Source organism: Tasmannia lanceolata, unplaced genomic scaffold, assembly GCF_043159265.1.
Source record: "Tasmannia lanceolata isolate RefF3 unplaced genomic scaffold, GAP_Taslan_0.1 ptg000025l, whole genome shotgun sequence".
In the NCBI taxonomy this organism is placed as follows: domain Eukaryota; kingdom Viridiplantae; phylum Streptophyta; class Magnoliopsida; order Canellales; family Winteraceae; genus Tasmannia; species Tasmannia lanceolata.
The window spans coordinates 4,788,628-4,805,852 of record NW_027518702.1 but is presented as its reverse complement, the minus strand read 5'-3'; the positions used below and the strand labels follow the sequence as shown (position 1 = coordinate 4,805,852).

Genomic DNA, 17,225 nt, shown 5'->3' with positions numbered 1-17,225 from the left:
CCCACGTTGGTACTACTGTAAATGTATGATCCTCACCCTTGATCCAAAAAAGTTGGGTCCATTTAGGGCTTGATAGAGCAGATGGGTTCATCATCCACATGGGAACCGTATCAATAGTTCTGATCATCGTCATATCCCATGCACGACTACAATCATCAATGGTTTAGATTTTCCTGACAGAACCCTAAACAACACAATATGAATCAAGGGCAAGAGGATAATTTGATCAAGGTCTTCTCAAATTGCATTTGGCTAGACCCTTTGGGATCAACGAATCCGATAACAAGATGCTGAAATTGGACCCAATAAGTGATTTTTAGGAAGAGCATAGAATGTGAATTCCTTTTTGAAAAATGATATGGAGACCTAGTCTAGGGGACCTGCAATGAAAACTTGCCATGTGTTAAAGAAAAATTTACTTTTTGATGATTTCCCTAAACTTAAGGGATTGCTCACGCAGCTATTGATGTTGCGGCGTGACACAATTTGTTCGGTCCCCTTTTAGGTCCTACTCTCGGTTTCCCTAGCGTTACTCTTTAGATTATGACATCCTATTGTGAGTCCAAAACCAATTATTGGACCCAAACCTACTTTTAATTTTGCCTCCAATAATCAGTTTCGACTCACAATCGGTTGTCACAATCTAAAATGAACAAGGCAGAACGACCAGTTGAGTCCAGTAATCAGTTTGGACTCACAATCTAAAACAAACAGGGCCTTAAGGATATGACAGCTGATTGTGAGTCCAAAATCAATTATTTGACTCAAAATTCTTTAACGAACAAGGCCCTATGAGTTTCCTTGATAATTCTAAATTCTCGCTCTATGAGATAATTGGGTATCAAACTTTTTGAGCATGGGTCATGATCCATTTCAAATTGGACCGTCCATTGGAGTGTCATAAGTCCTGCTTATGATGTAGACAATTAGAAGTTAGGATTAGGAGAAGGAAGAGGAAAGAAACTCTAATGAGAGAAGAATCGTCATGGAAATGAAAAGGGAAAATAAAATGATGTCTGTTGTTTTGAGTAGAGGTGCAATTTTGGGTCGGGTCTGGTTGATCTTTTGCTATCCAAAGTCGACCGATTCTATGGTAAAAGCTCAACCTGGATTACCAAAAATTGACCTTTGAGTTGCATCCCTAGTTTTTATTAGAGTTTTTAAATGTTACAAAAATACCTGTCATTGATAGATTTATTTGAATGAAAATACAAAGGACATTTTTGTACATTATAACTCTCAATTTGGACCTAGGAAGCTCCATCATATTTTGTCAGCTACAATTGGGTCACGATCCAAAATAATTTCGGACCTTAGAATATGTATCCAACGGACATGTTCGGATCCACTTGTGCCCAAATCCTGTTATTTTGGGGTCATATCTAGTATTCAGAGTTTGTAATGAACGATCGGATCCTTTGGATCTATCGAACCATGCCATCTGAGTCCTTTTTTTTTTTTTTTTTGAAAGATATGCCATCTGAGTCCATTGACACCTCTACTCATGATAATTGGGACGAGACATTAGGGTTGCAACTTGGGTCGGGCGGGTGGGTTTTCCAAAACCCTACCCTAATCGAGAAATTATCTCAAGTTCCTATTGGAAAACCTAAGATTCATAAACCCGACCCTACCCAAGATAGTTTCTCTGGTCGGGTTTATATTTGTTTAGAATAGGATGGTAACTGATTTCAAAGATCGTAGAAAACAACAAATTTTTGAACAAAAAGTCTCCGAATTTATGTGATCAAGAGTTTAAATGTAAGAATGAAACTACTTTTTCACATCACAAACATGATCTCCTCAATGAAAACAATTTTATCAATATATTGGAAAATGATTTGTCAAGTTATTCAAGAGAAATTTAAGGAAGTCATACACCTATATGAGTTGGGCCTGGTTTTGGGTTTAAGATATTTTTCCTTCTTTAAACCCGGCCCTACTCAAGATTGGGTCTAGTTTTTCAACCTAAAACCCAAATCAACCCAAGATTCATGATGTCTGGCCTAGGTTATTTTCAGGTCGGGGTCTGCTAAAACCTGACCCAAGTTGCAACCTTACAAGGTGGGCTTTTGGGTACGAGAATTTTATAACCCATGATTGTAAAATCCTGGATTTTATAAGCTAAAACCAGGATTCTACATTTTTGGGATTGTAAACTTCAAGTTTTAGCTTATAAAATTCAGGTTTTAAGTTACAAAATCCAAGTTCTAGCTTTGTAAAATCCGGGATTTTACAATCCTAGATTATAAAATCTATGTATCCAACAGCCCTGGCCCCACAACTGTGCTATATATTCTTTCAGGTTGTATAGATGCCCTCTTTAGACAGAACAAAATAATAAAATTTCAGATAACAAGTAAAACCCTAGAGAAACCCTATCTCCTTCCATCTTCATACGTAGATTCAACGAGTTTTACTCCAAACCCATATGAGAAAAGCTCTTTCAAATGCCCAGGTACTCTTTAATCTCTCTCCCTCTTCACATTTTCACCCAAAAACAATCAATCCACACAACCCAAGCCCTTCTTTGGAAACTCAAGGACGAATCTAAATTAGACCATTCTGAATTGCTACAAAGAATATGTCGAATTCTAACTCTACAACGATTCGACGCAGTTCATAAACTCCCTTTTGATTTTTGTGACAAAATCCTTGATGATGTTCTTATAAATCTTCGGTTTAATCCGAACGCGTGTTTATGGTTTTTTCGATTGGCGTTAAAGCAACATAAATTTAGGCCGAATGCTAAATCTTATTGTAAAATTGTTCACATTTTATCTAGGGGTCGAATGTTCGATGATTCGAAAGTGTATTTGAAGGAATTGGTTGGAATTTGTGGGACTAAGCCTTTGGTTTTTGATGAATTGGTTAGGGTTTTTGAGGAGTTTTCATTCTCGCCGACTGTTTTCGATATGCTTTTGAAGATATACGCGGAGAATGGTATGTTAAAGGGGGCACTTTTCGTGTTTGATAATATGGCTAAGTTTGGATGTAAGCCTAGTTTGAGATCTTGTAATAGTCTTTTGAGTAATTTGGTTAGGAATCGCGAGAATCATACGGCATTTCTTGTTTATGATCAGATGGTTAGGGGTGGGATTTCGCCTGATATTTTTACTCTTACAATAATGGTGAATGCTTGTTGTAAAGATGGTAGGATGAAGAAAGCTGTGAGTTTTGTTTTGGAAATGGAAAATAAGGGTTTTGAACCGAACAATGTGACTTACCATTCATTGATTAATGGGTATTGTGATTTGGGCGAGATGGAATTAGCACAGGGAGTTTTGAAGTCAATGTCTGAGAAGGGGATTTCATGTAATGTGATTACTTATTCTATATTGATTAAGGGTTATTGTAAGAAAGGTAAGATTCGAGAAGCGGAGAAGGTGCTTAGGGATATGAAGGAGGAGTCATCTTTGGTTGCTGATGAAATAGTTTATGGTATATTAGTAAATGGGTATTGCCAGATTGGAAAGATGGATGATGCTATTAGGATACACGATGAGATTTTGAGTGTTGGTTTGAAGCCGAATTTATTTATAAGCAATTCTTTGATTAATGGGTATTGCAAGTTTGGAAGAGTCCGAGAAGCAGAGCAGGTGATGATGGATATGAAAATTTGGCACTTGAGGCCAGATTCTTATAGCTACAATACACTTGTAGATGGATATTGTAGGGAAGGTCGTTTAAACGACGCATTTGAGCTTTGTAATGGGATGCCTCTGAGAGGGGTTGAACCTACGGTTTTAACATATAACACACTTTTTAAAGGCTTGTGTCGTGTGGGTGCGATAGATGACGCGATGCAGTTGTGGTATTTGATGCAGAAAAGGGGTATGGCATCAAATGAGGTCAGTTGTAGCACTCTACTTGATGGGTTTTTCAAGATGGGGAGGTTTGAAGAGGCTTTGAAATTGTGGAGTAATATTTTAGCTAGGGGCTTTACCAAGAGTCAAATTACCTTCAATACGATGATCAGTGGATTATGTAAGATGGGAAAAATGGCTGAGGCAGAGGAGATTTTTGGCAAGATGAAAGACTTGGGCTGTTTACCTGATAGTGTGACGTATAGAACCCTTAGTGATGGTTACTGTAAAACTGGTGATATTGGGCAGGCATTTAAAGTTAGGGATGAGATGGACAGGGAAGGGTTTTCTCATTCCATTGAACTGTTTAATTCTCTTATCAGCGGACTCTTTAAATCTAAGAAATGCAGTAGAGTGGGTGATCTTCTTGTGGAAATAAAGGCGAAGGGATTGACTCCTAACATTGTAACTTATGGAGCTCTTATTGCTGGTTGGTGCAAAGAGGGAATGTTGGATAAAGCTTTTACAGTCTATTTTGAAATGATTGAGAAGGGTTTCACTCCAAATGTGATTATATGTAGCACACTAGTCAGTAGTCTTTCTAAACTTGGTAAGTTGGATGAAGCAAATCTGTTGTTGCAAAAGATGGTGGATATTGATCTCTTTTCAAGTCAAGAATGTCTTAATAAGTTTCCTGAGCAAGATATTAGACATCTTGAAGTGCAAAAGATTGCGAAATCCCTTGATGAAATTGCAAGTGGATTTCTAATTCCTAACAACATCCTATACAACATAGCTATTGGTGGGCTTTGCAAGTCTGGTAGGGTAGGAGATGCGAGAAGAGTTTTCTCGGACTTGTTGCTAAGAGGCTTTGTTCCAGATAATTTTACATATTGTACCCTTATACACGGCTGTTCGGCATCTGGTAATGTGAATGAAGCTTTTGACTTACGAGATGAAATGTTGAAAAGGGGTTTAATCCCAAATATCGCTACGTACAATGCTCTGCTAAATGGGTTGTGTAAGTCCATGAATTTAGATCGGGCAGTTAGCCTTTTCCACAAACTTAACTTGAAGGGTCTGGTTCCTAATGTTGTTACATTTAATACATTGATTGATGGGTACTGCAAGGTTGGTAATATCGATGAAGCCTTAAAGATGAAATGCAAAATGTTAGAGGATGGGATTTCTCCTACCGTTGTCACCTATTCTGCTTTGATCAATGGATTATGTAAGCAAGGGGATATAGAATCCACAAAGAAGCTTTTGGATGAGATGGCTGAGAGAGATGTTGACCCTAATTTTGTGACATATAGTACTTTGGTCCAACATTTTGTCAAATGTGGGGACATGCACCAGATTTCGAATCTTTATGATGAGATGCATATAAGGGGTCTATTTCCAGCTTTTATTTGTAATAGAGATATGGGTATAGTAGAACCCTTGGATTCAAAAGAAGGGATGCCGGAGAACTGTAATATGTCATCTGCTATATTATGACAAATTTGACTACACTAATTAACAATGCAAGGAGGTTTCTCAATCATACTGGACGATGCTGTTGATTAGGTACATTGGAGCCATTTTTACGGGTGATTGCGTGTATCCGTAGGGATTAGTCCTGCCCTAAATGGGGTAGGGATACCCTGTCATAAAAAAAGTACATTAGAGCTAAAGTTTATACGAAGCACTTGTGTTCAATATCAGCGAGAACTACAGGAAGGGGCGGCAAAAGGATAGAACTCAATGGCTGGTTCAGACATACACTAATTGCCGGGAAAGATGAGCTAACCTGTGCCATGAATTGGGAGTTGCGTTACCCAGACTAGGTTAGTGGTTATTTTGCCACTCTTTCAATTTTGGATCAGTTTAGGTTATTGGTTATTTTTATCAAGCTTTTGATAAGGGGGGATGTTAGGTGCAGGTACCAAGGCAATTTCTTTGGAAGTGTGTATGTCATCATGATGTTCATACCCCAACAAATTAGAAGGTGTCTTCTGTAAACCTTCTCTTTTTTGGAGTTTCACATGCATCTTTGAGAAAGGGCCCATTTTGAATTAGAGCAAGTAGTTTTTATTTCTGTTGTTTTAAAAGCCGTAGCCTCTTTAAGCCTAAGATCTTCTTAAATGTTGTATTGGCAAAATGAACCCTTAGTGGGTCATATGAGATAGATAACAACCTAAGGCAGTGATGGGTGTGTGCAGGCAAGCTGCTTTGTTTTTATTTCGACAAATGGATCATTTGACTACACTATGCTCCAAAATTATTCTAGATAAGCCTCTTGTTTCAATTTTATGTCCTTTTACGATGTTTTAATTTTCAATATCTGTATAAGTGGTTAATAAATAAACAAAAAAGAGTTACATCACTAGGGGCAAAGCTTTCCACACACAATTATAGTCTTGAAACACCTTCTGCAGCTAAACTAGAAGTCACTTTTAGATATCTTTTTACATATAGAAGAGGAATCTTGACCGAGTTGGTCAAGGGATAAACCCATACAAAAGCAAAAGATACAAGGGGGAAGGTGTTCAAACCAGTGTTTGAAAACGTGAATGCGAAGCGGAACGCGGCCGAAGAAAATCCTAGATGACTCGGCCCGACGCGGTCTAGTACTCGGTTGACATGGCTGAGTACTCGGTCGATGCGGTCATAATGTGGGAGAGTCAAAGGAGTTTTTATTGACTCTGTAGGGCGCAATGCGGAACGTGGATTCGGCGCAACGCTCAACGCTGCCAAAGTAGAAGGGAGTTGACTCGGGGAGTCGACTTGGCCTTGGGAGAGTTTTTAAAAAATGGATCAAACCAAGGAATCATGAATCACACCCTGCATCGACAAATCGCGATTCCCAAAATGGGAGTCACGCTTCCCCGAATGCCCTTCCCTGTTGCTTCCCATCTTTTTAATTTTATGGGATTCACAAAAATGAGAAACACACTTCCCTGTCGTGCTTCCCTGGCGCTTCCCCCGACCCTTCATGCTTCCAGCTTCCAGCTTCCAACTTCCAGCTTCCAGCTTCCCACCATCTCGGGAGCATTCGCTTCCCTCTTCCCGCTTTCGCTTCCCGCTCTGGCAACCTTGGATCAAACACCTCAAACCCTTTTGCTCCACCCCAAAGTGAGCTTACTGATATACCTCACTATTAGGGAAGCAGAGGATATGCTGAAAAGGTGTCACATGCCCCTACATTGTATCCAAAATCTCCTCCATAGCATCAACAAATGTCAATGGAAACCTTTCTCGTCTTTCACCCAATGAATGACATTGAGCAAGTTCCCCTCCACGACCAGGGTGTCAAGAATGAGTTTACAAGACGAATTCCTCTCAAAAGCGTAAGGATTTCCAGCTCATTCAAATTTTTCTTGTCGATCAGGCCAAAATAAGCCTATTCGATGACACTGTCAAGATTTTGAAGGTCACTAATACCACTAGGGTTCAAGATTCCTAAGCTAGAACCATCAAAGTTTAGCGTAACAAACCTAGGACTACTAGAGACCACCAAGTCACGAGAATGTGGATCAAGATCAAACGGATCACATCCTATGAGAAGCGAATGACAGAGTCTGAGAAACCTCTGAAGTAAAGAACGGCAACCCATTGAGCAAATTCCCTTCACTCTTGAAAGTCATCCAAATCCATATAAAGTTGCATGAGTTGATAAAACCCTCATTTTGGTAACTCGTCTATAGGGGTGGCCAACCGGTTCAGTTCTCGGTCCTTGGTTACTTTTTTTTTCGGTTCTCTGTTCCCGGTTCCATGAACCGTAAGAACCGAACCGAACCGTAGTACATAGTAGGACCGAACCGAACCGGACCGAACATAATCGGTTCGGTCCGGTCCGGTTCTCCGGTTCTAATGGCTAATTACTAATTATTAATTATAATTTATAAAAACTTTTAATTAAAGTTATAATATAAGTTACTTTCTTATTATAAGAATAGTATTAACTATTACTTATTAATATTATAAGTAATTTATATTAATAAGTATATGTATAATAGAAATATAAAAATATTATATATATATATATATATATATATATATATATATATTTAAAGTTCGGTTCTTCGGTTCCAGAACCGAACCAAGAACATTAGAGCCGGAACCGAACCGAATAAGTTCGGTTCTTCATCAGTGGAACCGAACCGGACCCAAAGTATTTTTAAACAGTTCGGTTCCGGTTCGGTTCTTTGGGTTTGGTTCGGTTCTGGCCACCCCTACTCGTCTATGCTTGATTTACTTTACTATTGGTGATTATCATTATTCTGTTTTAGTTAGGGTTTAGTATTCATGTGTCACTATTCATATCACTATTAGTGTTTTATTATTAGTTTTTATTTTTCATAAGAAGCTTCTAAAGTTAGGCTTTTAAGTCACATAGGCCCCGCATGTTAGGATTTAAGTTGTTTAGAAGTCTCTGGAAGTTGTGAGACAAGTTTATATATTGTAAGCCATGGAAACATAAAAAATATGAATGAAAAATGGATTTCTTTTGCACTCTTGCAAAAACATAGTGTGATGTCCATTGTCTTGGCGTGATGCCTTTGGTCTCGTCGGTCTGACTCCAGCAACTACCCAATCTTCCTCTCTGATCTTCTATCAACCGTTTTTAAATCTTATTCTTGTGCTATTTCTTGTTTCTAGTTATTCTTTTTGATGTTCTACTCTTTACTTTGTGATCTCTTCCAAAGATCTTACTATTCATTATTTTCCACACATTTTCTAGCTCTTCCGTATCTTCATGATTCTCAATCAGTCAAGCATCTTTGATTTAGGTTTTTATCTCCATCAACATGAACAGTTAAAGAGTTGATATTTTATGTTTTTTTCTTATTGCTACTTCTTGTGCAAGTTAGATTGCTATTGTGGGAATTTCTCTAACCTATCTAGATTATAGATGAGTTGATAATTCCTGGGATGCATTGAATCTTTCACGCCGAACCCTTTCTAATGTAGGGTAGTGTAGCGAAAGCTCTGATGCCAAGTGATGTTCAGGCACAATAGGATATTAGGGTGGTGATTAAGGGTTGGGGTCAAAGGTGGTGAGATTAAGGGTCAAGTAGGTGGAATTAGGTTAGGTAAAATAAGAGAAAAGGGGATGTGGAAAAAGATGGAATTGTGGAAAAGGGAAGGGAGAGGATGTGGAATTGTGGTAGAGGGGCAACTGTGTTGTAAAATGAAAGGTGGTGTAACCAATGGGGTTTTTCAAGCTTTTAGGAAGAGCTAAAATATAGGAAAAGGCATGGGTTTTCGGCTGAACGAGTAAATGGGTTTGTTTTGGGGTGAACTAGAAAGTGAAGGGAGTGGCAATTTTATAGGTTGTATGTGCATAAAACTAGAAGGTTTTTAGGTGGAAGTTTGAATGGCGAGGGGGCGGCTAGAAACTAGGAAAACGGGGTGGTTTGCGTGGGAAACTAGAGGGTTATAGTCTGCTTAAATATAGGGATAGAGGAGGTGTTGCGGGCTGCTATAATTCAGGCTTGGTTTTGCGACAAAAGCAACCAGGGAAAAGCTTGCAGCTGGCTTATGTTTCACGGCAAAACAAAATAGGGAACTTAGGGTTCTATGAACTAAAAAACAGTGGGGGTCAGTGATGGTAGAGAAAAATCAGCAAGGCTGAAGCCTGAAGGTGGATGGCAAAGTGCATGCAGTTGTTTATAGCCCGTGAAAGTTTAGCAACTGCTGAACTTTTAACAGTTAAAAGGGGTATTTCTAGGTTGGAAGGGAGGCAGAAAAGTCCAGCAACCACTGGATTATCTTGGTGGAATCAATAGCAAGGGTTGGACTGGTTTTATGGTAAATCAAATCTGGGTTGTGGTTCTTGCAGGTAACAAGAAAAGAAGATAAGAAGTGAAGAAGTTTTCATTTAGGAAACCTGCGGGGCTCTTCAAAAAGTCCAAACAACAAGGAGATAACTTAGGTAAACAAGAGAAGGAATGTTCTCTTTCAAACGTCCAAAATCTCCTCACTTTGAGCTGGTCAAGGGGATAACCAGTCGGTGTTCATCCTTGCTTGCAACAAGCGAAGGGTATAGATGGGGAGAGAAGTGAAAAACGAAAACTAGTTTCGGTTTGCAGTCGCCAATCCAAGAGAAACATGTGAAAAATATATCAGTATTCTAACGTAGGAAGGGGACAACTTCTATGATTCAACCATGGAAATATGATTAAACGATTGGGATTTTAAGATTATCCATGAGTAAATTTAATTATGTGATCAATCTACACATGTACATATGCATGCAAATAGTAAGAATTCCAAGTAGTCACAATTCTCACAAACAAGAAATTTCAATAACCCCACAAAAAAGCATTCCAATCCCACTGACGAAATCTCACAAGGTCTCACAATAGCAATATGCCTATGCCGAAGGTTCTGGACCTCAAAAGGGGCTTTTGGGTAGGTTTCGAGTTGAACAGACACAAGTCGGGTAGTCACCAAGTCCATCATCGGGCGAGCAATATGAGAAGCCATGCTCTGCCACAGCAACGTGCGAACCATCGCGTCATCGTGACGCCACCGGTCATAGGATTGATCAGAGGAGGGTGGAGGACTCCGCTCAATGAGAGAGACTCTGCCTCGAGCTAGAAGATTGGTCTCAACAGCTCTCCTCCAGCTAAGGTAATTGGAGCCGTCGAGGCGCTCCGAAGTCATCTAGGAAATGACTGCTCGACAGATGGAGAATACACCGTGGGATGGTATCTCGAAGAAGGAGCTGATGGAGGTGCAGTCACACTGTCAGTAGGGGAGGGTGAGGCAGGCAGATCCGAAGTAGTCGAAGTATCCATCGGGAGAGAAGGGGTTCATGAAGACCCAAAAAGAGATGATATAGATGAGGACAAAGGGAAGTCACAAAGTTGACTCCATCAGACGAGCGCGGCTCCGACGACAAAAGAGAATGAGAAGAGGCATAGAGAGACAAGCCACATGTAGGATCATAGAGTGAAAGACTCGGACCAATGCCGAGAGTCAATCGGAGCCGCGAAGAAGAGGGATAGAAAGAAAGGGGAGATTTAGGTCATAGACAAAGAGTGAAAGAGAAGGATTTAGTGTTTGAGGGTTCTAGGGTTGGATGTAGAGGAGTGGATGAAGAGGATTTAGGGTTGAGGGCTGGAAAAGAGAAGAAAAAGGAGGAAAATAGGAGAGGAGAGAGAGAGAGAGAGAGAGAGAGAGAGAGAGAGAACTAGAGGGTCGAGAGAGGGAGGGGAGCTGGAGGTGGTGGAAGGGGGGGGGGGGGAGAGAGAGAGAGAGAGAGAGGCGAGGCGAGGCGGGGGAGGGTGAGCGAGAGAGAAACGAGAGTCTGGGAGAGAGAAGGAGGGGGGGCGGGGGGTGGTGGGCTGAGAGGGAGGAGGGAGGTGGGGACGGAAAGGGCTGAGAGGGAGGCGGGAGGTGGCCACGGGAATGTAAGGAGGAGGCGGGAGGTGGCGAGGGGAATGGGGAGAGGAGGCGGTAGGCAGACGAGGGCGTGGGTTTGGGAAGAGCGTAGGGAAGGGTTTAGGGTGTAGAGAAGGGTGGGGAAGAAAGTGTAGAAGAAAAAGAAAATAAAAAAAAGGAAGAAGAAGAAGATGGGGGGTGAGAAGTTAGGGCATGGGTGTGGAGGAAGAAGAATGGGGGTTTCACTTTGGTCCCTAGGGCACACTAAGCCTAGGGCTCTAATACCATGTTGAAGGAGAAAGAGATGAGAGAAAATGAGAATGAGTTAGGGTCTTTCCCCTTCACTCAAGTACTTATATTAATGATGGAAAAGGGAAAAGACTACTATGCCCTTATGGCATTACATACACATACACACACATAGATATCCAACAGCGGGCCTCCTTATTATAGGAGGTGGGGATAAGGAAGATAAGGCGTCCGCGAATAAACCAAGATCTGCTCGAGTTCTGGGATGTTAATCATGAATAGATATCTTTCTCATTAAAAGCTTCGTAGAAAATAGCAATACCTCCTCGAGATTTGTCAGAAACAATCGAAACAAGTCTCGTCCCATAAATGGTCTACAATTTAAGGGTGGAAACTTGCTTCTCATGCTTCTGTGGTAATAGTGGCGTAAGGCTATTGGACAAAATCGGCGGTCTTTTTCTCAAAAGGTGTTTCTTGGCCTCACCTAGGAGACTTGAGAGACTGAAGCCTTTACCCCTGTTATCACTCTAAAATGGAACAGCACGGTACATCTTCCCTTCCCTCATCTTCCTTGGGTCGGAAAAGGAGTTGGTCCATGGACCTCTTGGTTCTGGAGAAGATCCTCTACAAGATGAAGACGATGGTTTATGATGAAGAGAAGGCTTCTAAAAATGATCCGACCCATAAGGAAATTACTAAAGATTTTCTCAAAAGACGATGGAAATTGTTCAAGGAGGCCCAATATAATGCTGAGGAGCTCTTTCGTTTAATTGGGTCAGTTAATGTAAAGGACACTCATTCGCCTTTGCATAAACACCCCTTCTTCAACAAAATTCTGGTTGATGAGAGGAGATTGATGAAGATTCGATGTGAGGCTAATAAGGCGGTGGGAATTCGGAAGGTCGAAGAAAGGCTTGCTGGTAAAAAGAGGCTTGGACTTAAGGAAATGGAACCTGAGGATCCCTTTGACTTCACAGATGTATTGGACTATGAATTAAGCATCTATTGGGGGAGCTGGAGAAGTGCTCCTCTTAGGGGAGAATTTCCTTAGGGGTTTTTGTTCATGAGTTTTTTATGGAGGAGGGATGCTTTGTTTAGCTTCAAGATCTTCGATAAGATCGCAAAGGTTTCTTTTTGGGTGATTTCTATCAAGGTTTTTAGGAATGATCCTCTAGGAAGATCGTGAAGATGGAACTTATGTACGAAATGGTGAGTGTAATGGGAAAAGATGATAGTTTTGGGAGCTTTTGGTTAGTAGGGTCTGGAGTTATCTCCTAGGCCATCATACGATGAAGTTTTTAGGGGACTCCTGGTCCCTCCTCTATGTAAGTTTCGTATGACTATTAATACAATTTGTCATTTTTCAAATAAAAAAGATGGATGTGCATCTACAAAAGGGTAGATCGAATTAAAAATGAAGACATTCGTAAAAAGGTGGGGGTGGCACGAATTGAGGAGAAGATGAGAGAGCACTGCTTAAGATGGTTTGGACATATCCAACGTAGGCCTTTGGATGTTCCAGTGAGAAGAGGCGACTCGTGCCAAATTAAAAAGATGTAGGGCAGACCGAAAACAACTTGGGGTAGAAACAGTGAGGAAAGACTTGATAGCTACTAACATAACAGAGAACATGACCTTGGATAGGATAGAATGGAAGAAAATGATCCACGTAGAAGAACCCAACTAGAGCCAAGATTAGAGCCGGGTAGATTCCTTTCACCTTCTTCGTGAAATTTTTCTAAAGGATTCATGTAGCCAACCCCAACTAGTTTGGGAGAAAGGCTTTGTTGAGTTGAGTTGAGTATACTTTAACACTCCCTCTCACGTGTGGCCCCTCTTCTAGGGCTGGCCTACACGTGGCACAGGTAGCCCCTCATTTGGGTTTGGCCATTGCTTGTGGATTTTTGCTATCCGGGAGGTTTGAACTCAGAACCTTTGCTCTGATACCATGTGAAACGACCAGTTACTCCAATAGCTTAAGCTGTTGGAGATGGCGTTATTTAATCTGTTTGTACTTTAACACTACCTTTATTTCATTTCCTCATCCTTCTTCTTTTTTCCAGTTTTGTGGAAGCTTCGTATGTAAAATCTAGAGGTTCTACATGTACACAACTATTGAGAAATAACTTTGTAGAAGATCAGGATTCCTGCATGTATTATTTCATTTGAATCCCCTTCTAATCTTCTGGCCATGCAGATCATTTAACCAAAGCAACTTTCCGAATGTAACTGTTGACTGAGTTAGAAATTTATGGTTAATTAGGGCCATTTTGTATTTTTTTTCCATTCTAAGTACTTCTAATGTTAAAAACAGGGAGCATGTCATACTCATCATCTCTCCAAGGCTTTCAATCCTTCACACAGCATTATGAAGCCTAAATGGTACTTACGTCATTCCTTCACCACTGTGATTATTTACATTGTAGATGATGGGTTAATTATTTTGTAGAAACTTTTGTTGTAGAAGCTTTTGCTTCTTGTATTAGCCTCAGGAATGCCCGGGTTTCCAATGAATATTCTGTAAAAGCAGGCTGGGACTATTGGTTACGAACGGTGTTTCGATATTAATGAAATATGTCACTTTTCAAAAAAAAAATTTGTAGAAGTTTGATTAATTTCAATTTGAACTAATAGTTTGTGGATTTTCACTTTGGGTTGTTTGGGTGTGGTTCAGGACCTTCTAATGCTTCAAAATCATAATCCTGCCCTTCCGATGCAGAAGTAGTCACATCATTCCTTCTTATGTCCTTTGTTTTTTGTTTTGGGTGTTATTGCTCAACTCAACTAAGCCTTTGTCCCAAACTAGTTGGGGTCGGCTAATGAATCCTTTTAGAAAATTTCATGAAGAAGGTGAAAGGATCTACCCGGCTCAAAATGACTAAGTCTTCTCCTGACACTAGTTGGGTTCGTCTACATGGATCATTTTCTTCCATTCTTGGGTTCGTCTACATGGATCATTTTCTTCCATTCTATCCTATCCAAGGTCATGTTCTCTGTTATGTTCCTAGCCCTCAAGTCTTTCCTCACTGTTTCCACTCAAGTTGTTTTCAGTCTGCCCCTACCTCTTTTTACTCCATCAACTTGGCACGAGTCACTTCTTCTCACTGGAGCATCCAAAGGCCTACGTTGTATATGCCCAAACCATCTTAAGCGGTGCTCTCTCATCTTCTCCTCAATTGGTGCCACCCCCACCTTTTTACGGATGTTTTCATTTTTAATTCGATCTAACCTTTTGTGGCCGCACATCCATCTAAGCATCCGCATCTCTGCGACACTCATCTTATGCACATGCTACTTCTTGGTGGCCCAACATTCTAAGCCGTAAAGCATGGCTGGCCTCACAGCTGTCTTATAAAACTTTCACTTCAACTTGGTAGGGATTTTACGACCGCACAAAACTCCTGAGGCAAGCTTCCACTTCAACCAATCTGCTCTTATTCTATGGTTAACATCCTCTTCAATCTTTCCTTCCTTTTGTAGAATTAAACCAAGATAGTGAAAGATATCCCTCTTATGTACCTCCTGTCCAGTCTTATTTACTACATCCTCATCCCGCCTCCTTACATTACTAAAGTTGGATTCCATATACTCTGTCTTAGTCCTACTCAAACCTTTGGATTGCAAAGTAGTTCTCCATAACTCTAACTTAGCATTTACTCCTCCTTTGGTTTCGTCAATAAGTACTATGTCATCTACAAATAACATACACCATGGCACCTCATCCTGGATACCCTCATCCTGGATACCCTCCCAAAGTTCATCCGTAACTAGCGTAAAATGATAAGGGCTTAGAGATGATCCTTGGTGCAGTACTATTGTAATTGGAAACTAACTAGACGTGCCATCCGTGGTTCTGACACTAGTTACTGCTCCGTCATACATATCCTTAATCACATCAACATATTTTGTAATACTCCTGGGAACCCTATCATACACTTTCTCCAAATCAATGAAAACCATATGAAGGTTCTTTCTGGGTGTTATTGCTATGGGAAATAAATGGTATTTTTAAGCCAACTCTGTAGTTTAGTGGTAAATCTCAGCATCTTCAGACTGTGATGGTGTTAAAAAGTGGGACCAAGGCTTGGGACCAGATCTGTATTAGGAGTGGAAATTTCTAGTTTTACATACTATTTCTTCTGTTTTCTTGTGATGTGACTGTTTTGTGGAGATTGACGAGGTTTATTTATTCCAATATTTGTTGTAGAGTTCTGTGTAACTGGTTTTAGTTTTCAACTGGGTTTTTGTTTTTTGTTATCCAAAAAAAGGATAAATTTTAAAGCTAGATTTTCTATGAGAAAAAAGATTTGAAATATGTGCTGGGAGCCTGGGAATCAGAACTGAACATAATACATCGAGAACACTGTTTCATCTTTCTAAAGAAGGCATTATAGTGATGCTTACTGACATTTATACTCTTAGGTGTGATGTTGTGTGCGACTTTTCAGGATTTGGTTATCTTTTCTGACTTTTCATTATGCTTGTAGACTTACGTGACATGAAAAAATTACAGGAAAACTTCTGATATTGCAACATCTTTAGCGTAAGCAGCCATCACAGATACAGTGTCCATGATCAAATTTGAATATCAAGTTGTGTGTTGTGACTAATGTACCTTTAGCCATGACTAGTATCTCCTTACCCACTGTTTTTTTTCAAGTTGGGATAGAAATGTTTTGAAGCTTGCTGACGAGTTATCTATAGGACAAGCTTTATTCAAATGGCCAATCGAAGTGTATGGTTTTGTTAGGGGTGCAATTTGGGTCGGATCAGGTTAAGCTTTTGCTAAAAATGAACTGGAATCAACCCTAACTGGACCCGATTTTTTCGTAAAAGCTCAACCCGAATTTCAAAAAATTGGCCCGAGTTGCATCCCGAGATTTTGTTGCTTACAATTGCATAATTGCTAGTTTTTTTTTTTTTTTTTTTGAAAGGTAAAAGGAATAGGTTTTTTTTATATAACAACGCTTCGTTAACCACTACATACAGCTACCTGCATAGCAATTGATATAGATTTTTGTTTCCGTGTTGCTCGTTGTAGAGAAATGAAGTTGCGCAGTGCCCCAACTTAGTGACAAAAATGATGTGTTAGGACGTCTCTACAAGTTGCGGAGGGCGATCTCACTAACATGCAAGCCAAATTTGAGGAAATGCGAGCAGAGATTCAAAGGGAGCGATCTCACTAACATGCAAGCCAAATTTGAGGAAATGTGAGCAGAGATTCAAAACTCCCTTGCATCATGGCTGACTCACCTGAGTCGACTCCTTTTTATATTGGAGTCTGTTTTGCCCTATAAAGCCAATTAAAACTCTGTTGACCCTCCTGAGTTAACGACATCAACTGAGAATTCAGCTGCATCAACTGGGTATTCAAATGAGTTGTGCCAAGTCGACTAGGATTTGCTCTGGCCTGCGTCTGCATTTTGAAACACTGGATTGGAGCATGTTTTTAGGTGCTCAAGACAGTTGTGGTGTTGCAGCAGGATATAATACCAGATCAATTGTAAAGTTTCAGAGAAAAGGTGGTGGTTGTACATTATATAAAAATCCTAATGTTTGGACTTGAAGACCTGCATGATTGTAATGACAATACATTTATTTTCAAAGTTTTAAATGTATATTGACATCATTTAATCTATATTGGAAAGTGAAAGTATAATTTTATATGGCCTTAACACATTGTTTATATAATAAACATTTTATTTTAATTCAAATCAATAATTCAATAAGGGCGATGATATCCCCCCCACCCTTCAGCACGCATTCGTCCCCCTTTTAATGTGATTTGACATCAAA

General features: G+C 40.1%; 1 protein-coding gene across 6 annotated transcripts; it reads left to right on the top strand.

Moving 5' to 3' along the window:
• The first annotated feature begins 2,339 nt into the window (after nt 1-2,339).
• LOC143857821 (Pentatricopeptide repeat (PPR) superfamily protein) lies at nt 2,340-17,098 on the top strand. 6 transcript variants are annotated; one of them, XM_077368326.1, is made up of 4 exons: nt 2,340-5,635; nt 5,731-5,796; nt 13,744-13,811; nt 16,471-17,098. In XM_077368326.1, exon 1 carries the CDS (start codon nt 2,451-2,453, stop codon nt 5,304-5,306), a length of 2,856 nt encoding a protein of 951 aa, XP_077224441.1. In that variant the 5' UTR covers nt 2,340-2,450; the 3' UTR covers nt 5,307-5,635; nt 5,731-5,796; nt 13,744-13,811; nt 16,471-17,098. The 6 variants fall into 6 exon arrangements, with proteins under 6 accessions (XP_077224441.1, XP_077224444.1, XP_077224439.1 ...); XM_077368329.1 differs by having other exon boundaries at nt 5,725-5,796; XM_077368324.1 differs by lacking the exon at nt 13,744-13,811.
• The last annotated feature ends 127 nt before the right edge of the window (nt 17,099-17,225 follow it).

Bases quoted from the DNA above. Each gene is read 5' to 3' on its own strand.
- LOC143857821 (XM_077368324.1), top strand. From the start codon at position 2,451: ATGCCCAGGTACTCTTTAATCTCTCTCCCTCTTCACATTTTCACCCAA.